The sequence below is a fragment of the Vigna angularis genome, chromosome 11 (assembly GCF_016808095.1).
Source record: "Vigna angularis cultivar LongXiaoDou No.4 chromosome 11, ASM1680809v1, whole genome shotgun sequence".
NCBI lineage: Eukaryota > Viridiplantae > Streptophyta > Magnoliopsida > Fabales > Fabaceae > Vigna > Vigna angularis.
Genome location: NC_068980.1, coordinates 18,305,608 through 18,327,899, shown reverse-complemented (window position 1 = coordinate 18,327,899; position 22,292 = coordinate 18,305,608). Strand labels below are relative to the sequence as shown.

The 22,292-nt window shown below is 35.9% G+C and overlaps 3 protein-coding genes across 3 annotated transcripts; all 3 read right to left on the bottom strand.

Annotated features, from left to right (window-relative positions):
* Positions 1–2,169: 2,169 nt before the first annotated feature.
* On the bottom strand, positions 2,170–5,051 carry LOC108333184 (uncharacterized). The gene is made up of 2 exons (XM_017568549.2): positions 4,401–5,051; positions 2,170–3,735 (listed from the first exon to the last, which is right to left on the bottom strand). The coding sequence occupies exons 1-2, from the start codon at positions 4,912–4,914 to the stop codon at positions 2,216–2,218; spliced, it is 2,034 nt and encodes a 677-aa protein (XP_017424038.1). The 5' UTR covers positions 4,915–5,051; the 3' UTR covers positions 2,170–2,215.
* A 3,605-nt stretch (positions 5,052–8,656) lies between these two features.
* Positions 8,657–9,202, bottom strand: LOC108332683 (histone-lysine N-methyltransferase, H3 lysine-9 specific SUVH3-like). Its single transcript, XM_017567997.1, has one exon. The coding sequence runs from the start codon at positions 9,200–9,202 to the stop codon at positions 8,657–8,659; it is 546 nt and encodes a 181-aa protein (XP_017423486.1).
* A 274-nt stretch (positions 9,203–9,476) lies between these two features.
* Positions 9,477–11,901, bottom strand: LOC108332416 (nuclear intron maturase 3, mitochondrial). The gene has a single exon (XM_017567671.2). It carries the CDS (start codon positions 11,805–11,807, stop codon positions 9,477–9,479), a length of 2,331 nt encoding a protein of 776 aa, XP_017423160.1. The 5' UTR covers positions 11,808–11,901.
* Between the last annotated feature and the right edge of the window lie 10,391 nt (positions 11,902–22,292).

Sequence of the window (22,292 nt, the reverse complement as noted above, 5' to 3'; positions counted from 1 at the left end):
TTCTCATACACAATTTCATGACATGTTTATCTCATGATAAACTTTAAAATACAATCTAATTAACACGATAAATATTAAAAGAATTCAACACCTAATCACAATAACATGATAATCATATCAAACACCACATAGAACATTTATAATAAGTCGACCAACAACTAACCAAGTTTATACAACAAATATGTCAATCCACCACCACAACTCATATCACATGACATCATATAAAATAACACTAGAACAAATAGAACAGCTTTATAGAGAAACATCAAAACCTCAAATAAAAATACTATAATTTTCTATAAAAACACTATTATTATAACTTCACATCTTATAAAAATATTACGACATCACCCGAAAAAGCCAACATACCCAATTATCTTTTGTAACATTTTTTCGAACACCTATGACTCACCTGTCCCATGTTTTATCACCACTTTCACCACCTTCACGTTCACCCAGCTACCACGTCCACCATTCAATTAACTCCACTCTTTTCCAAAACAATTAATAAATAAATAACATCAATTCATTCTCCTCAAAACATGACAAAACAAAGAAAAGAGAGTTAATTCCTCCTATATCATAATAATTAAATCAAAACATAAATTAGCTCCTCTTACCTCTAATTTAGAGTTCTAGATTTTATAAGTCTTTTCAATAAATTAGCAAACTAACCTAATATTCTCCACTCAAAACTTATTTTACAATTTTCTGTCTTTTTTTTTCTTTTAATGGTTAGAATTTCTATTTTAATATAATATAAATAGAAAACATACATATTTCTATTTCATTTACTTTTATGAATTTTTTTATAAAGGCCATTATCTTTATAAATAAACTTATTTTTATCTTAATTAATTTTGATAATCTCTAAATAATATATTTTATAAAATCTCAACTAACTCACTTTTCTAATTAAATTATCCAAAACTTTCTAATTAAATTATCAAAACCATTTTTATAACTATTATAGATTTATATAAAAAGAATAACATAAAAAACTACAATTATATATATATATATATATATATATATATATATATATATATATATATATATATATATATATATATATATATATATAATCAACCTATAACAATAACTAATTGTGTTAGATATCACTTATATTTAGCATATTACTTCTTATTTTATTTAACATATTTATGCCTTAATATTAGTTAAAATGTAAATAAAATATTATAAAAGATAAAAAAGTTAATTTAAATAAAAAATTAAAATAGGGATTAGGAGGGAGTAAGCCCCGTTCAGTTAGTCATGATGACCATGTGAATGACTGTGAAATTGGCCAATTACTACGGCAGAACAAGCATAGGCTCCACACAAATCTCAGCCGCAAGTTCGAGCTCGTAGTGACCCTTTAGCAGGGCCTGCATTTCTGCAGTAAGGGCCCGGGGACTTTCCTGAGCCCAGCAAGAAGCATGGGCCCAATCACATCTCCCCTAATCCAGAGGTACTAGTGAATCAGGCGTCAAACATTATAAACGTATTTTAACTTTCAATTTCTATCGATGTGGGACTTTGGCAATGCAAATCATTGGTAAGTTATTAGAATCATGTTCCCTACATATTAATAGATATTTTTTAACCGGATCTTAATTAAAAAGAATTAGCGATCAATTTTACTTCAAAAATACAAAGAAAAATAATAGTAAAAGTATTAAGAAAACATAAATTTTTAGTTTATACATAAATGTATATAAATGTTTCAAGTTTTACTAACTAACTAACTAACAAAATGTGCGAGGTGCATGGTTGCAGTTTCATCATAAATTTGATTGTGCATGAAATATGAAAAATATTGCATTTATCTGAGTTTTTATTCATACAGCAACCCTATGATTGAGAATCCTATTCATTTTGATTTTGGTTGTTTTAGAATGGTCTTGATCACATCATGTGAACATTTATATGTCAGCGTATATAAAACAATATCTCTAGTTAAGAACAAATTCAACCATTAAGTCACCTTTTGATAATCCATTTGATAACATTTTTACAGCCGTAAAGATTCAACATACAGATCTTTGATATTTACCAAATTAACATTTTCGCCTTGCATTTAAATGCTCGGTTTTTCTTTTTCTTTTTCGTCACTTCCATGAGGAAATGCCATGTTGAAAGAAGAAACAAAGAAGAGCCAACAGAAGATAGTTAAATACGTTATGACATTCTTCATTCAGTAAATTCATGTCAACTAAGTAACTATTGTGAATCTTACTCTGCGTTGTTTCTTTCTGCTATCCTTGCCTAAGGTACTGGAATTTTTCAGACATGATTTCAGTGGTGGTCCTGTTTGTTTACTAGCTAATGGGGGCACATGAGCACAACACTCAAATCTTACTCTGCGTTCTTTCTTTCGGCTTTCCTTTCTCAATGTATTGGATTTTTTCAGACATGATTTCAGTAAGGGCACGTGAGCAGAACGCTGGAACCCTCTTCTTTTGGGCTCAAAAGGGTCAAGCCAAAACTGGACTTTAGCCGTACCAAACAAGGCCTTCCTTTTGGCATATTTATATGCAGCAACTGCAACACCTTCTTGTAAAAAGCACACCTCAGCCGAGCCACAGTAGAAAAAGACTCTCGTTTTAGAGGAATCTACCGAACCAACTACACTAAACTTTTTTAGTAACTCTTCCTTGGATGGAAGGTTGAAATTCTTGGGGAACTTCATGTGAAGGGATTTACAACAAGAGGGGACATGCGTTCTTGATAACTGTCCAGCTTTTGAATTGAATTTCGAAGAAGCAACACCTTGGAAGCGATCCTTACCCTCTACCAAACAACCCTCAGAAAATAATTCCGTTCCTTCAGACTTTTCTGAACTGGGAGTCGTTGTAACACTATTGCAACTCATTTGCAGACTTTCTTGGTAAAGAGATGAGTCAGATCCTAGAATACCTTTACCTTTTGCTGCACCAGCATCAACCTCACAATTATCAGAATGGAAGTCAAACGCCAAGTTAGACAATGATTCACAGTTTTGACTTCTTGTAGAATCCACTTTCCGAGCCTTGTCAGTGAAGTTCACATTTGTTTCACAAACGTACGTTGAGGCCTGAATGCCTTTCTGGATACTTCCTTCTGGTTCAGGCATCTTAATGTCTGAGATCCGTGGTCTGGTATGTTTTAGAATGTATGCATCCCTTTCACTTTCTTGAACTCCACTAGTTTGAGGCAAAACATGACATGAAGCTGATTTATCTAGTCGCCTTCTTTTCCTGTTAAGGTATACAATGATGTCTTTGTCAGGCAATCTCCAGCAAAGCTCCTGGCCATTGTCTTCTCTTTCATCAATATAGTTTCTCAAATGAATCATAAAATTGGAAGGAACTAAGATGTGAGTTTTACTCATAGTATCAATGTTTTCAAAGGAGATATCAACTAAGCCCCGGTCTGATATCTTTTTGAATCCCAGAAGGCTCTGCCTTGAAGATTTTAGTCTTTCTAGCAGCATGTAAAGTGGCTCTAAAGAAGGACAGTCTATAAAACTCTCTGAAATAATCGGATGTCTATTAAAAAACAACTGTGCAGACTTTACTTCCCAAACTGGAACCGTTGAGATCAATCTCTTCATAGCACCAAGAACTTTCTTTGACTGTTGGTTTTTGGATACGATCTGACATTTTACCAGGGATTCCAAAGCAACAGATTCTTGAGTAACTAAATGCCTCTTCTGACCCAAAATTGAACTTGGAATCAGCTTCAATTTATCACCTACAAAAAGCATACTGAAAAACATTATAAAATGACGGGATAAAATCAATACACAGCCTCTGCAGTTCACTACAATGTATACTAAAGTCAGAAACATGACATTGGAGTACCAGATAACAACAAAACTGGAAAATCCAACATAGTTATCTCAACAGAAGTTTCTAAATTCAAGATGCCATTCACCATACGGGACCAGCAGCTTAGTTATGTCAAGAAAAATGGTAAACCTCAACTTATCAAGGCGTATAAATGCTACAAATTTTTTTCTCAACTCACAATAATCAATAGAGCCACATTGAGAAGTCGTCAATTTACAGCCAGAAACCTGGCTCGTACATTCAAAGCTTAGTCCAAAATACAACAGAATAACACAGAAATAGGAACTAAAATCAACAACTAGAAATTTTTCAAAAATAAAATAGACCAAAATTAAAACAAACCCTGCCAAAAAAGTTTAGCATCACACCTTTTCATACCTTCCTTCTAGCACAATCAATAAAATTTGTTGAAAATACTAAAGAAAATTACACCCACAGTCTAGATTTTTTTTTCTTTATAATAATTTTTATTTTACATGCACCCCTTTAAAGTATAATTTGACCAAGAACTATTAAAATACTGAGACGAAATTGAAACAAAACTGCTATTAACCTAAACAGAACTACCTGCGATTTTAGTTTCTTTGTAAAGTTTCTTGTGCTTTAAAGAACAACAGCTCCGATAAGCGTGAACCTGAGCAACGACTCTAACAGCACGTGCGAAAGATGGGAGTTCGACCGACGGCGAAACGGCGGCGTCCAAAACAAAGCCCAAAACCTCAGTCGGATCAAACCCGGAAGAACAGTCCGGCCCATCAAGGCCCGTCAGACACCGACAACGCAGCCCGGAAATGATTCTCCGGCCGAAGAAGCGTAGCGCGGAATGAAGCAGCGGCAAATCAACTTCGTCGCGCTTAGCGATAAAGGGGAACGCTTCCTCGAAGGGGAGAATCTCGGAGTGGGAGACGTAGGAGGAGGGGAAAACGGTGTCTTTTTTGGTGTAGGAGAAGGAACAGGTGACATTGAGGCCAAGGTTGTCGGAAGAAAGAACCAACGCGGGAAGCCATTTGCGAGGGCAGAAGGGGAATCTGACCCACACCATGTCTCCTCTCTTCATCTTCTTCTTCTTCACACTCTCCATCGCAAACAAACGCTTCCTTAGTTTTCTGGAATCAAGCAAGAAGCTTGAGAATGATGATTCTCTCTGAGATGATCCACCTCTTAGGTTATGACAATTCTGGGGAATTTTCCCGCTATAAAAAACTGGTCTTTGCAACTCTCAAAATTGATTATTTACCCCCTTTGTTTTCAATAAATTTTTTAAAAAAGAGTTTAAAAAGTTACGAAAGTTGTCAATTTTTTTTATGTGATTTATCTCTTCTCTTTCTCTCTCTTGCAACTTACAATTTAGTAAGAATATTGAATGGATTTGAGAAGTTTTGAAGGTAAATATTTTGTTGTTTATTTGAGTAAAAGTTTGACGTAAATGAAAATAGATTTGAAAGAAATTTTTTTTAATGTATCATATCAATCAAATTCTAATATTAATTCTCACAGATTTTACTTCTAAATCTATTCTTACTCACCTCGAAAATTTACTTAAATAAACAATAAAAAATTTACCTCCAAATCTTTGAAGGGTAAAATTATTAAAAAGAAACCAAAAATTTCATATTATATCTCTTGCATTCTTAAATATCTTTAATTAAAAAAAAATTATTGAAAGGTAATTAGAAATGAAGAATAAAAAAAATCTTATCTTATTTATTAAAAGATGGAGTATTTGAAAATGTTTTTGAAATAATTTTGTTGATTTAAGTTAAAATACATATACAAATATCAATAAGAACATAAAGACATTGTCTTTTACATTGATATAATACTCTGAAAAAAAAGAGGAAAAAAGTATGGTAGTGTTTATCTGTTTGTATTTTTTATTTTAAACTTTGAAGGCTTTATTTTTCATGTTTAATGGTAATAAAGTTGGATTTCTGTGATAGCTTTTTAATTATATATTAAAATTTTTATTAATTAAAAAGTAAAAGACTATTTTTTTTACAGAATTAAAAAGTGGTAGTAAAAATATGGATATTTCTACCTAAGTCATTATTTTTTAAAGTTTGTTGCACTCATTCTATACAATATTTGGGTTAAATTATGTTGCCAGCTCTACAATTTTTTAATGCCAACATTAAGGTAAATTTAGGAGTGTAAAATATTATCTTTTTACAGTATTTTTTCCATTTCAATATTAAAAATAGGAAATGACAACATTTTATTAGCTAAATCATTTATTACTTGAATTTTATTTTATTTATATTAAATTTTATTCTAAATGTGTGACGGTTTGTCTTTTGAATGTTAATATGATTAAAGTTTAGTCTGACTTTAATCAAAGTATTATTTATCATTTATTACTTATTCTTTGTTGCCAAGAATTAAAATGATAAAAAGCCACATAATATTATAATATTATCTTACACATATATAAGTTTAAAATATTATAATAGAATGATTTTAAAATATTAAAATTAAATATTTCAAGTTTAAATGTTAAATTAAAAAATAAATAGATTTTAAAAAAGGATTAGCGCAGAATGAAAAGGCTAGAACATTATCTTACAATATAATTGGACATAAGATGAAATTGAGAGATAATAAATAAAGATGGAAAAACAGAAAAAGATTTTTAAGAGAAAATTAATATATTAGGATTGATTATTTTCTAATATTATTACATAAAAAATGAGATAAAAAAAACAGACTATTTCACTTCTTCAAAAGATGTCTTCTACTTCCTCTTCCAACAAATAATTACCTGCTTTATATTCCTCTCATTTTGACTCTTCATTTCTTTCCTTCTCATTTTGCACGAAAGAAATCAAATGTTAGAAAAAGAAAATGAAAAAAACAAACATACTACAAAACAAAGCAATAGAATTGAATAATAAAGTATTATGAATAATAATTTTCACAATTTTCAAAGTTGACATGTCATACAGTAGAGAAAGAAATTATTGCAAGACATGCTAGTACACTTCATAAATTTTTTATAGAACTCTTTCGTAGAAAAGAAGATTCCAATGCTCAAATCAATTACATTCCTAATCATATAAAATGATCCATGAAATTTGTAAATTGAAACTTCTTCAAGATATTTTTCTTCATTTGATGAATTTAATCAGAAAAAAAAAACTTGTTATAATGGCTTTCATTATTGTAATTAAATAGAAAAGAAAAATTTAAATAAAAAAGGAATGAATATTATAATACCATATACCTATATGACAAAATTTGTCATCTTTTTCTCTTGTTTGCATACCAGTCTTCTGCACCAGCACAATATTCTCCAGTTCTTGTGAAGTTCACCTTTTTCTTTTGCTGGTTGCAGATGTACTGGAAACTAACTGGTTTCTAAAAAGTATAACATTGCAGAAACTAGTATCCAGAAAGCAGAATTTTGTTAAAGAAAGAACCACAAAATAAATTGGTTGTAAACAGAACCTTCCCAATCTAACTCAAACACACAAAATCTTATTAGTTTCATCAAGCAACCTACTCAATACCCTGCAAGGGACAATAGAGGAGTAATCAAAGACTCAAAGTATGACATGATGAGATAACATGGTTATTAGACACCCTGCACTTACAGGTTAAGCAGACTATCTATGTTAAATCAAGTATAATCAAAGATTCAAGTGAGATCAGTTTCTGACATAGTGAACTTGAAAAAACCAGTGGTAGGACAAAAAAAAAAACTCAAAACATGAGTGAGAGCAATTGATGTGTTCAAGAGCAATTGATGTGTTTAAGCATAGTCCTTCACACATCATATTTATGAGTTCTAAATAAAAAAAACTATTAGCCTTTACTGCTCCCTAAGGCAGGTTTTTAGATGGTATTGTTGGGTTGAGCTCCTATCTGTGTATCTAAAAAGTCTAAACTTAACAAGTTGTGCTACTGAACCCAAGTGGAGAGGAGTCTTCTGGGTTAATAGAGTCTTAATTTTTCATCATTTGGGGAAAAAAAAGGTACAAAAATTGGTTCACTTATTTACGAAGTAACTTCGGTCAAATTATGATTCCCGCTTTATTTACCATTGGATGAGGCTGAAAATTGGACACAAGGTTCACGGCAACCAACTGCTAACCATTAGCCAATACATCAAAGTAGTAATGCTTTCCCAGACGAAGAACAAAGAAAAAGAAATCTAAAACAGAACAACAGTGCAGAACTGATTTCTCCAACTAATCTGTCCAATCCATGATCCCAACAGTCCAAACAAAGAGCAATATGACACGAACCTGGTGTCCAATTTTCAGTCTCAACCAAACGAAGTAGGAATCATAGTTCTACCGAAACTGCTCAGTAAATATGCCAACCAATTCTTGTGCTCTCTTTCTCTTTCCCACCACCTTTTGCTTTTCCAATCCATGAATCCTGAATTTTATACAAATCATCATAGACAGAGACTTTTAAATTTGGATTCACATCATCCCTAATCCCCCGGATGACTCTTATTTCATTGAGTTCTCGCGAACTCCTATCCAAAGCAACATTGCCCCTTTTAAGCTTCTTGTCAATGGTGTGCTTATCTTTCTTGAAGAAGTTCCCTCCCTGACCAGTATACGTTATAACATCAATATCCTCAGCATCGTCATCATATTCTCCTGATGAAACAATGCTCACAGCCAAAGTTTCCTCCTCTAACTCACCCCTAATATGCAAGGCATCAATTCCACCCATGGAGTGAACATGCAAACCCACAACACACATTTCGGTTCTGAAAAAGAAAATGTCACCAATCTCAACCCCAGGAGCTGATCCTATTATCTTCCTCATGTTTGTCCGGATTCCTTTGGTCATCAAAGTATTGCAGGCTTTCAAATCTGCACGCTTGATCGACCCAAGCTCAATTCCTTGGCCTCTTCAAGTTGGCAGAGCCTTCTTCTAAGAGCATCAAACGCCATGAGCACAAAATTAACCACTTCGCGGCTAACATCTTTTTGAGCAGGGGTAATACCAACTAAAACACCTAAATCAACAGGGGGCTCTTGAGTTTTCTTAGGCTTATCTAAGGATGATTTGGCACTGCTCGACTTTGGTGATCCATGTTTTTTCTTCCCAGAAGTACGTTGATCACTGAACCCCTCCATTGTTGAACTGGAGTCTCCTGGCCCTGGTGGACTCCTATATACCCTTATTGGAATAGGTATGTAAACACCCTTTGGGGTCACCGTTGGAGTTTGCTGAGGTTCACAAAAGGGGAAAAATGGTGGAAACCCAGAAGGATACTGGCCAGGAGGTGGAGCTTGAGAAGACATAGAGAAAATAGGAATCAAACTTTTCAGAGGTTTAACATCCAGAATCCTAGACTTATGAATGGAACCATGAAGAGGAACTGAGTTCTGCCTTGTCCCTCCTTCCATTACAAATCCCCTTTCAATCAACCTTCACTAGATGAAAATTTCCCCACCAATCCCGCTGCAAAACCTATGAGACTTTATCTCCTCCAAACACATGCTGAAACCAATTCACCACCAATAGAACTACTTGCAAATTGAATCACATAAGGAGGTAAACATATTGAATTAAAATAACCGAAGGACAAACTGTAAACATGCCAAAACTTTTTAAATTCATGAAGGTATAAAGGACTCATCATTGATTCTAGCTGAAGTAAATATATATTAGCAGCAAAAGTCAGTCCACATCCACACAATAAGGAAAGTCAATATCTTGAAGTGTGATTCTCCCCATGTACAAATCATTTACATGATCGGTGCAGAGAGGGAGGCACTTACGGTTTAGGCTTTCATGAATTACACCCATCCCTTGCACCCATTTTTCTTTCTCTGATGAGTTCACATTCAATCTGTTGTGCAGCAAGTAGACCCGATATAAGATTGTGGTTGTCTTGTCACAGAAATGGGCAATGCATTGTGATGGAGGCTCATCGGATGCCAATCTTACTACAGCCAAAGATAAAGCCCCATCGACTGGTTTTGGATCAGAAAGATTTCTATCTCCCATCATCTTAACCTCTCTTTCTGTTGGAAAATGCACTTCATAATTTCCATTCATATCATAGACCTTCAAATCTTTGCTAAAATGTTTTATCACTTCACGCTTGGTGGATTCATGCTTCTCTGCTAAAGTCAAGATACAAGAGAACCTCAAATGATAAGATACAACAGTTTTGACCATCTTGAAGTTGTGGCAGCAGCAGAAATAATCGAGCCACCTTCTTGCTATGCCAGCATACCACTTGATAATATCAGTATCTTCAAGTGCAACCAGAAATTCAATTGGCCTTGGTCTACCCATATGATTTGTAAACCCAACCAACTTCACAGCCTTTCTTATGAGTATCTCTGGTGCCTCAACTTTCATACAGAGGCTTGTCAAATCCTCAACTGTTCCTTTGGAATAACTTTGTTCTTCTTCTTCCTTTACTCTTCTTTCCTCTTCCTCAATCGCCTTCCTAGCTTTTGTAGGATTCAAATGTTTATCAACCTGCTCCTGAAAGTTATCGTAAGCATCAACAAGTTCAGGTGGCAATTGATTTCTGATGTGTCTCAACTTAAGAAAATCACCAGTAGATAGACTTCGATGCCATTCTTGACACTCGTCTATATTCCCCAAGAACTCCTGCACTACTTCATCAGCCCAAGATCTAAAAATATCTCGGACCTCGCTTTCAATACTAAAATCAAATTTAAATCCATCACTCTGCTTGATCTTTTTATAAACATGACTAAATATCTTTAAACCCAAATTCCTTCGATTCCTAGCCCTGGCATTTCTCAATTCAAGAGCCCTAACTTCTTTCTGCCTGAGGTACTTCTTTCGTGCTCTGATTGCTTTCTCAGACATAGGTGGGCGTAAAACTGAAGGCCTAACAGCTTGCAACTCCATCCCAAGAAACACAATCTTCTCCGACCCAGCGCTATGAATTGCAGTATTCACCTTATCAACACGTAAACCCAAACCAAGTTCCAAACTCTTGACAACTGCCGTCCTCAACTCCATGGCCAACATCTTCGACCCTGATGTGGCAACAAGTATCTCATCCAAGTACCTCACCGCATACACCTTCACAGGCTTGTAAAACACATCAGAATCCAAACCTGAACCAATCATCTTCGGATCCAATTCCCGATTCTCTCGATTCTCCCGCAGTCGCATCTCTTGAATGTCTTTATCAAAGCCATCAAAGTAAACATTCATCAAAATAGAACACAAACCACATTCCTGAGGAAGCCCTCTTCCCAGCCAATCCCCACCCAATTCAATCACCAAAGCTTTGCATTGAAACAACCTCTTTATCAAATCAATGAAAACGACATCCTTCACTTTGCGTTCAATAACAGAACACAGCTTCTCCACATGGAAATGTTCAAACCCGTGAGGCTTGAACCTCACGGTGAACCACCAACTAGGGTTCTCGACGGAGTTTTTCAAGTACCTTATGGCAGTGTGTCGTCCCATTCCGACGCGGCCACCGTAGCAAAATGTGACGAAGCGTTCGTCGTACACGATTTCCAACACCATCCGAATGGCCTCAACCACAGCTTTGAGCTTCAAATTGGGTAAAACCAAAGGCAAAGAAGAAGCAGTTTTACTGGAGGGCGATAGTGTGACGCAACATGCTTCCACGTTGAAACGGTTTTCGCGGAGCTCCCGGGACGTGGTCTCGATGCTGAAATGGCCCTGGATCGAGGCCGGGCGTAAGGGAGCGGCTGCGAGATTTTGGCATGCGGTGAAGAGGACGAGGGGTGAAGCGACGACGTTTTTGATGAGGTTGGTGAAGCTTCCATGGGCGTACTGGTTGAGAACGAGGGTCTTGAGTTGGGATTTGGTGAGAGGTTCCCACTCTAAGGATTGGAGTTGGAGCGGCAATGTTGAGAAAAGTTTGGATTTTGGAGAAGAGTGAGGAGAGAACGGAAAGCCATGCGCGTTGATGCAGGTGACGATGATTCTTCTTATGCGCAACAGTGCCACCATGGAAGACACCGAGAGACAGGAACACATGATAGATTTCTGGAATCAAGCAATAAGCTTGAGAATGATGATTAAATCTGAGATGAACCAGTTCTTAGATTATGACTCTGAATTCTGAATTCTGGGGAATTTTCCCGCTATAAAAACTGGTCTTTGCAACTCTCAAATTGATTATTTACCCCCTTTGTTTTCAATTAATTTTTTTAAAAAAGAATTAATTTTTTTTAATATGATCAAGTTATTAGAAAGAAACAAAAAGTTGCATATTATATCTCCTCTGTATCTTTAATTAAAAAAAATAACTGATTGAAAGATAATTAGTGTAACATCCCAAAAATATAGTGTAAAATCATATAATAGAAACATCACATACAATAATATTACAGCTCAGTTTTTAAAAAAAATAGGACGTATGGTTATGGCCGAACTGTCTTACAAAAATAGCAGACAAATGACTACAAATATAGAACGAACGGCTTATAACTCTTCCTATACTGAACGGTCAAATCAAAAGATAAAGTAAACGAATGATCGAACACTCCTACAAAAGAGTAGGCCAATAACTAACCGAGTGTCCTAAGTTTCGACCTTCACATTCGTCTCTTCCAATGTTTCTTCCAGCAATCTATTCTCCTTCTACTCCCACCCACAGGGTGATCATCGCAATGACAAGGACGAACGAACAGGAATACATGACATGACAGGAAATAGGGTAAACTTATGTAATTTAATTCAAATATCAACATATATTTCACACAAGTCTAATAAAAACCATCATGTACAAAAATCATACTTTTCCCAACCATAATCATATAACAATGCATGCAAAGACTGTTCTTTTTACTCTGACTGTCCGGACGGTATGAATTCTGTGTAGCTACTAAGTTCGTGCACTCGTGGAAAAGTAATCTGGAAAACCATCAGAATTACCATAGCTGGAAACCCAAGCCGCCACACGAGGTTAGCCCTTCATCCCTCACTGTAGCTGGAAACCCAAGTCTACACATGAGTTTAGTCCAATAGCTGGAACCCCAAGCTATACGCAACCAGACCTCCTGCTATTCTCACCACATGCGCCAGCATTCTCTACTTGAGACTCGATGACCATTAGAATGTCAGGATGAACGACAGCTTAGTCTGACCACATTCATACTTTACCATTCCAATATCAAATCATGAGATATTCCTCCCCGGAACACTCTTTCATAACCAAAGTCATTTCATCCATATCATATTCCATCATCTTTCATTATTAAAACCTCAACTGAACCAATTTGAATAAAGATCCCGTAAGATACCAAATACCGAACGTTAGTTTTTAATCCAGAACAAGACCGAACACTTGAAGTGAGACCGAGATGTCTCCAACTCAAAACAGATCAAATCGAGAGAGTTACTCACTTATTGTGAAAGGGATCGAATACAGTAATAGTTCTCAGAGGCTAATAGAATCAAACGTTATTTACCAAGTGAGCCAATTTAATGAACTGACTCTTGATAGTTCAAACCGAACACCGTAAAGCCTAGGCCGAGTACTAACACTCTCGGCCGAACACCATTAGATATTGATATTGTAGGACATCAAATAATAGTAACGGACGTAATTATATGAAGAAACCGAACGATATAAATACTTAGCTTTATTAATGAGTTTAACATCAAGGAGAACGAGTGCTAGTCGAAGACCGAGCATTGTAGAGACCAAATGCTATTGAGTTTGGCCGAATGCTCTTATTTTAAAAATCATATTACTGAATCAAGGTTGAGCGCTTGGTTTAAGACTGAGCACCACTTAGTACGAGTACTTGGTGTAAGACCGAGCACTACTTAGTACGAGCGCTTGGTGTAAGACCGAGCACTACTTAGTACGAGCGCTTGGGGTAAGACTGAGCACTACTAAACTTATAGAATAAAGGCTTAATACATATAAGATATCATTTAACTAGTGTTCAAGATCGAACAAAATATACAAATGCATATAGATATACTGAAGTTTATAACCAAATACCAAGGAACGACTACCCTTGGTCGAACGCTCATGTACGAATATTACAAAACGAAGACGCTAGTCTTCAACTAGAACTCTCTCCAAATGAAAGAATCCAGTTCCAACCGAGTCCACAAGAAAACCGAACACTATATCGAACGAGCGTTGGTCTAATAGCAAACACTTATTAAGAACGAACGCTTGTATAATTGAATGGTCAATACTGACTCTCGACAACATCCCTACCCATTTCATGTCTTTCATTAATCATCAATACTTTTAAACAACATACCATATTTCATCATCAACCAAATCATCAAACACAATCTCATTCCAGTTTCTCATCTCTTATATTCATATACTCATACAGTCAACAATGCAGTAACATCCATTTTTCATATTCATTCAGCAATCAACGAACATGCATCCATTCAAAGTAAGAAACTAAATCAAATTATATAAGCTTTCCTTACCTCTAAGCGTAACCGAACGTTCACAAATGCAGCATATGGTTCGCCTCTACCAGAGACCTTAGCGTTCTACAGTCACACCTTAAGAAACTAAATCAAACACAAGACCAGAAATACTCAGAATGAGAGGATCAACTCATGCAACCAAAAATCTAGGTTTGCATGCGACAAAAAATACATGGCTGAGGGAGAGATGAACTTACCAGCTCGGAATCAAAAACTGATCGGTTCAAACGAACGCCCTCGACGCTTGGAGTACTCAGGTGTGGTTTGTTTGATGATCGGAGGAAGAAAAGAGTAAGATTTTGTAGAGGGAGGATGAAGAAATCTTAGAGAGAAGGAGGAGAAAATGAAAGTTCAGAACTTTGGGGAAGAAGGGTGCATGCAGAAGTGGCGTGAACTTTTGAAAACCCAGAATTTTACTCCTATCGTCATTAGCGAACAGCCAACCTCCTGCTGCCACTTGTTTTCCACTCTCTAATTTTCAGCTCTCTTCCTTGACATTTGGCTTCCACTCAAATGGGGTTTTTAGTGGGTTTTAAATGGGTTCTGACAATCCCCCTAACTACAAAAATTTTCGACCTCGAAAATTAAGACTCATCAGAAAACAGACGAGGATATGTTGGATTCGAGTGTGAAATAGAGAAACAAAAGAAACCAGAAAAAGAGAGAAGAGAAAACGCAGAGAGGAATTATCTGAATATTACGGGATTGAATTATTACAGAAAGTCAAGACAAGCTACAATATATATATAGCCAATCCAAGTAAAGAACAGAAAGGACGACCGCAAAAGAGGCCGGACGAGACCGAACAGCCAAAAGACCCGAACGTTCATACGAACTCTCAATAGTGAAGGTTGGATAGTTAAGGAGGTAAGGCTATCTCGTACGCAACTGGTCCGATTCATCTTAGGATCTGATAAAGGCCAATGAATTTAGGAGACAGCTTCTTAGGACGAACGGCTCTGCCCGCACGCACGTTCTTAGCAAATCTTCAATGCTGACCGGTTTCAATTCTACCGAACAGTTATATTTGAGTAAGGAGCTGAATGGTGGCGTTTAAATAAAGAGGTAATGATTCTGAAAGGTGAATCGAACGGTAACATAAATACCGAAAGGGAAAATTTACTATTATAAAGAGTCACAAGTCTTTCAAGAGGAAAAAAATTAATAGGAAAGTTTGTTACTGTTTAAGGAAGAGAGTATAGATAATTGCTGAGTGTTTTGAAGAAGAGCATCAAATATCTTAGGTTTAGGCAGAGACTGCATTTATTGGTCATTGGAGAAAATGAGACTTCATCTCTGACCCCTAATTGATTCAAAACAGTCGTTCGTATAGATCTTCGAATGTCTGAATCACTCTTCCTTCACCTTTCGACATGTTACACTATAACACATAAACCGAGCTACTTCTGTTTATAAACCCAACTACTAAATTGATTGTGATGGCCTTTCTAAGAAACTCAATCTCTTAATTCTTCATTATAAGGGACACAATCTTTTAGCTGAATCTTCAGGATACCGTCCGTTCCTAACTCAAAATCTTTTCTTTACTCACTTCCGATCGGTTCTACCGGACGACTCACTTTCTACCTCCAACTGAGGCCCCTAATAACGTTCGTATTCTCACTTATAATATAAGTCCCTGAAACTCTCAACTAAACCCGACTCTCGGTTTATCACTGCTTACACACGCCCTAGTATTTGCGCTTTCCTCCTCTAGTAATTCACCCTTCGAACAATTCTACACACAACTCTCTTTATCCTTAACACTCCTAGTAATGCTCTCGGATGTTCCACTCTGATTCATCCTTCTTTTATGCCAGCAAAACAAGCGTATTCCATAATGAAATGTTCAATTCTAATAAACTGATTCTTGAGTTCCATCCACTATGCTAATTCTACTCTGTAAGAAATTACTGATGCTAATCTAACATCTGGCATTAGTGCAAAAGAGACGCAACTTCATTCTGGATTGATAACCTTGGCGCCTCTTCAGGATGACTTAACAATCCAAACGTTTACTATTACCATTCAGCTACCATCTTGCTAACGAACGGTCTAACCCAATAGATACTAAGCGATCTATACACTACTCACTTGGAGTAACTTCCAAGTTAGTCATTACCAGAAATCACACTCTCACTAACCTACTAATGAACATCTATCTCACATGTTAGATGTCTAAACTAAACCAATCGATGGTGTTTACACCACCAGATCAAACACTGCCCTTCTCACAAACAATTCAAACAGTGCACGGTTTTAATCGAAGAGTAAACAAATGATATTACATGTATCGATCGTTTCTTCATAGAACAAAACATACACTCTTCTTGTAGCCTAAGGTCTGGTACCTCCGTTCCGTTGAAACCGTCCTACCGAGCGGTTTTGAGTAAATGTGCTCTTATTCAAAGGACAGTCTTCTACCAAATGACCTTCACTCTTGCACCTATAACATCTCCTGTTTCCTCTTAATTGAGGATAAACTGACTTCAAATGAGGCCCTCCACAATTATAGAAAGTTATTGGTCTTTGCAGCCTACATTGACCACAAGCACCAGATGACTTTGTAGAAGAACCTTGAGATTTAGAAGGAAAACAAGAAGGCCGAGAATAAGGAGTTATTCTGGAATCCGAATTACCTCTAGATACGTTCGGTTCATCCACTCCCCTTTGCTGAGTTTGCTGACTGTCCACTTCGTGCTACGTCAATTCAAATACTCTCGCTCTATCAATCAAAACTGGTAACTCCTGAATACACAAACACTTGATCCACAATTTAATGTCGCTCCTCAACCCGTTCTCAAACTTTCTGCACCGTCATTCTTCATTTGTTTACAATGTATAAAACCTTAGAATATGCTTAAATTGATCGGCATACTCATATACAGTCATATTCCCTTGAGCCAATTCCAGAAACTCCTCTTCCTTTGCAAACCGAACGCTATTAGGAAAGTACTCAGCGTAAAACTTTTGCTTGAATACTTCCTAGGAAATGAGCGTATCGTTTCCTTCCAACAACATCCTCGGGTTACTCCACCAATGACTTGCTTCCCCAGTCAGCAAATACTCTGAATAAGCCAGCCTGTTCTCGTCCGAACACTTCTTGGCATGAAAAATTTTCTCAACATCACTGAGCCACTGGTCAGCTTCATCTGGACTACACTTCCCACTAAACTTTGCCGGATGATGTTGTAGAAAACTCTCTAAGCTCCACTCTTGTTGGTGAATAGAAGAAGTAGATGACCCAACTGTAGTCCTATCCTTCAACATCAAATCCACATACTACTGCTGAGACGTCTCTGTTGAAATCCGAGCGGTATCCAATTGTTGAAGAGCCACCAAATTCTGCTGAACTAACGCGACGTTTTGTTGCTGCATATTTGTGATTATTGATTTCATCAATGTCGTGGAGTTAGGTACATCCATATCAGTAGGTGAGGGAGGAGGAGACCTAGATGCCATCTACCGAAAATACAGACAGAAATACCCATCAGTCTAACTCAGGGACACTATTTAAACCGAACGTTGACTACAGCCAAAAACCAAATCAGCATAGTCAAAAAGACAGTGCATGACCGAACGGTTACAATTAATAGAACGTTCGGTCACAAGAAAGCCAGTAAGAGACCGAACGATCACCAAAAAACCAAACGGTCGAATTCAATAAATAGAAGGGTCTAATCTCAATCAGAATTGAGAAAAGAAAATCATCTCTGGTACAAGTCATGAGTGTTCATCCTCATTACTTCTATCAAGACATTCTCTGTTCTCAAAACTTTTAGTTGAATATACAAATTTTGCATCTAAATTTGGGGAAAATAGTAGAACATACCATTTAGACTCAACTTTCCACAGGAAAAACATGACAAACCCACAACTCGCAGGTCGTTTAGAAACTAACTGCTCTGATACCATTAATGTAACATCCCAAAAATACAGTATAAAACCATATAATAGAAAGATCACATATAATAATATTACAGCTCGAGTTTTACAAAAAAGATAGGACGTACGGTTATGGCCGAACGACCTTACAAAAATAGCAGAGAATTAAAACTATACAAATATAGAACGAACGACTTATAACCCTTCCTATGCTGAACGATCAAATCAAAAGATAAAGTAAACGAATGATCGAACACTCCTACAAAAGAGTAGGCCAATAACTGACCGAGCGTCCTAAGTTTCGACCTTCACGTTCGTCTCTTCCAATGCTTCTTCCAGCAATCTCTTCTCCTTCTGCTCCCACCCACAGGGTGATCGCAATGACAAGGACGAACGATTGGGAATTCATGACATGACAGGAAATAGGGTAAGCTTATGTAATTTAATTCAAACATCAACATATATTTCACACAAGTATAATAAAAACCATCATGTACAAAAATCATACTTTTCCCAACCATAATCATATAACAATGCATGCAAAGACTGTTCTTTTTACTCTGACTGTCCGGACGGTATGAATTCTGTGTAGCTACTAAGTTCATGAACTCGTGGAAAGGTAACCTTGAAAACCATCAGAATTACCATAGCTGGAAACCGAAGTCGCCACACGAGGTTAGCCCTTCATCCCTCACTGTAGCTAGAAACCCAAGTCTACACATGAGTTTAGTCTGATAGCTGGAACCCCAAGCTATACGCAACCAGGCCTCCTGCTATTCTCACCACATGCGCCATCATTCTCTACTTGAGACTCGGTGACCATTAGAATATCAGGATGAACGACACCTTAGTCTGACCACATTCATACTTTACCATTCCAATATCAAATCATGAGATATTCCTTCCCGGAACACTCTTTCATAACCAAAGTCATTTCATTCATATCATATTCCATCATCTTTCATTATTAAAACCTCAACTGAACCAATTTGAATAAAGATCCCGTAGGATACCAAATACCGAACGTTAGTTTTTAATGCAGAACAAGACCGAACACTTGAAGTGAGACCAAGATGTCTCCAACTCAAAACAGATCAAATCGAGAGAGTTACACACTTATTGTGAAAGGGACCGAATACAATAATAGTTCTGAGAGGCTAATAGAACGAACGTTATTTACCAAGTGAGCCAATTTAATGAACTGACTCTTGATAGTTCAAACCGAACACCGTAAAGCCTAGGCCGAGTACTAACACTCTAGGCCGAACCCCATTAGAAACTGATACTGTAGGACATCAAATAATAGTAACGGACGTAATTATATGAAGAAACCGAACGATATAAATACTTAGCTTTATTAATGAGTTTAACATAAAGGAGAACGAGTGTTAGTCGAAGACCGAGCATTGTAGAGACCAAACGCTATTGAGGTTGGCCGAATGCTCTTATTTTAAAAATCATATTACTGAATCAAGGTCGAGCGCTTAGTTTAAGACTGAGCACCACTTAGTACGAGTACTTGGTGTAAGACCGAGCACTACTTAGTACGAGCGCTTGGTGTAAGACCGAGCACTACTTAATACGAGCGCTTGGGGTAAGACCGAGCACTACTAAACTTATAGAATAAAGGCTTAATACATATAAGATATCATTTAACTAGTGTTCAAGATCGAACAAAATATACAAATGCATATAGATATACTGAAGTTTATAACCAAATACCAAGGAACGACTACCCTTGGTCGAACGCTCATGTACGAATATTACAAAATGAAGATGCTAGTCTTCAACTAGAACTCTCTCCAAATGAAAGAATCCAGTTCCAATCAAATCCATAAGAAAACGGAACATTATATCGAACGAGCGCTGGTCTAATACCAAACACTTATTAAGAACGAACGCTACTGAGAACGAATGCTTGTATAATTGAATGGTCAATACTGACTCTCGACAAGATCCCTACCCATTTCATGTCTTTTATTAATCATCAATACTTTTAAACAACATACCATATTTCATCATCAACCAAATCATCAAACACAATCTCATTCCAGTTTCTCATATCTTATATTCATATACTCATACAGTCAACAATGCAGTAACATCCATTTTTCATATTCATTCAGCAATCAACGAACATGCATCCATTCAAAGTAAGAAACTAAATCAAATTATATAAGCTTCCCTTACCTCTAAGCGTAACCGAACGTTCACAAATGCAGCATATGGTTCGCCTCTACCAGAGACCTTAGCGTTCTACAGTCACGCCTTAAGAAACTAAATCAAACACAAGACCAGAAATACTCAGAATGAGAGGATCAACTCATGCAACCAAAAATCTGGGTTTGCATGCGACAGAAAACACATGGCTGAGGGAGAGATGAACTTACCAGCTCGGAATCAAAAACTGATCGGTTCAAACGAACGCCCTCGACGCTGGGAGTACTCAAGTGTGGTTTGTTTGATGATCAGAGGAAGAAAAGAGTAAGATTTTGTAGAGGGAGGATGAAGAAATCTTAGAGAGAAGTAGGAGAAAATGAATGTTCAGAACTTTGGGGAATAAGGGTGCATGCAGAAGTGGCGTGAACTTTTGAAAACCCAGAATTTTACTCCTATCGTCATTAGCGAACGACCAACCTCCTGCTGCCACCTGTTTTCCACTCTCTGATTTTCAGCTCTCTTCCTTGACATTTGGCTTCCACTCAAATGGGATTTTTAGTGGGTTTTAAATGGGTTCTGACAATTAGAAATGAGGAATAAAAAGAAATCAAAAAGTTATCTTATTTATTAAAAGATGGAGTATTTGAAAATGTTTGTGAAATAATTTTGTTGATTTAAAAGTTAAAATACATAGACAAATAGCAATAAGAACATAAAGACATTGTTTTTTAATTGATTAGTTAAATGCCAAAATCATCTAATACATTGATATAATACTCTCTGAAAAAAAAAGGAAAAAAGTATGGTAGTGTTTATCTGTTTGTATTTTTTATTTTAAATTTTGAAGGCTTTATTTTTCATGTTTAATGGTAATAAAGTTGGATATTATGTGGTAGCTTATTAATTATATATTAAAATTATGTTATTAATTAAAAAGTAAAAGACTATTCTTTTTTTTCAGAATTAAAAAGTGGTAGTAAAAATATGTTATTTCTACCTAAATCTACAATATTTTTATTGTCAACGTTAAGGTAAATTTAGGAGTGTAAAATATTATCTTTATACAGTATTATTTTCTATTTCAATATTAAAAATAGCAAATGAAAACATTTTATTAGCTAAATCATGTGTTACTTGAATTTGATTTTATTTATATTAAATTTTATACTATATGTGTGACGTTTTACCTTTTGAATGTTAACTAATATCATTATAGTTTAGTATGACTTTAATCAAAGTATTATTTATTACTTATTACTTATTATTTATTATTTGTTACCAAAAATTACAATGATAAAAACCAATGTAACACTAGTACAAAATTGTTACATATCACTTAAAATTATTAGAGTTAAATATGTTTAGTTTTTCAACTATAAAGTGTTTTTTTGGGTTTAATCTTTTTTTCAAACTTTACTTCACTTTGATCATTTTCCTTAATGAAACTATATAATTTAGTTTTTCGAAAACAACAACGTTAAATTTTGTCTGAGGTGACTAACGTTGTGCCATGTTTAATGTTGCGTTTCATGGTAACATTATGCCACATTCCTATTTTTTAATGGAAACTCAGTACAGGGGTTTATTAACTTGAACCGAATGTGAAATCTTAGATTACAAGTGTGCTTTGTGTAACATCCCGATTATATAATAACCAATATTATATAATATAGACGTCAACATCTAAATAAAGAGAACAGTCGGAGTATGACATATAATCAAATGTGAAATTGCAGTCATCCAGAAATAAAAGAAAAGGAAATTTAAACTTAAAGAGTTTAAAGGATTGAACACTACAAGTGTTCAAATGGGAAATTCCTAAGAAGACTACACCGCAACCTCAGAATCTTCCAACTCTGGCTCCCAAAGGAATCTCCTCGACAACATCTGCTCCCATCCAAGTGGATGATCATCGCCCAAGAAACATATCCAACAACACACAACACAAACGATGCAAGGGTGAGCTAGATATAAAAACATGTTATACATATAGCACAGTTAATTCAT

What these genes read in the sequence shown, in the direction of transcription:
- LOC108333184 (XM_017568549.2), bottom strand. Translation starts at nt 4,914, where the DNA reads ATGGAGAGTGTGAAGAAGAAGAAGATGAAGAGAGGAGACATGGTGTGG. An exon ending in CAAAGAAACTAAAATCGCAG is followed by an intron (nt 3,736 to 4,400) that starts GTAGTTCTGTTT and finishes TGCTTTTTGTAG; the next exon opens with GTGATAAATTGAAGCTGATT.
- LOC108332683 (XM_017567997.1), bottom strand. Translation starts at nt 9,202, where the DNA reads ATGGAAGGAGGGACAAGGCAGAACTCAGTTCCTCTTCATGGTTCCATT.
- LOC108332416 (XM_017567671.2), bottom strand. Translation starts at nt 11,807, where the DNA reads ATGTGTTCCTGTCTCTCGGTGTCTTCCATGGTGGCACTGTTGCGCATA.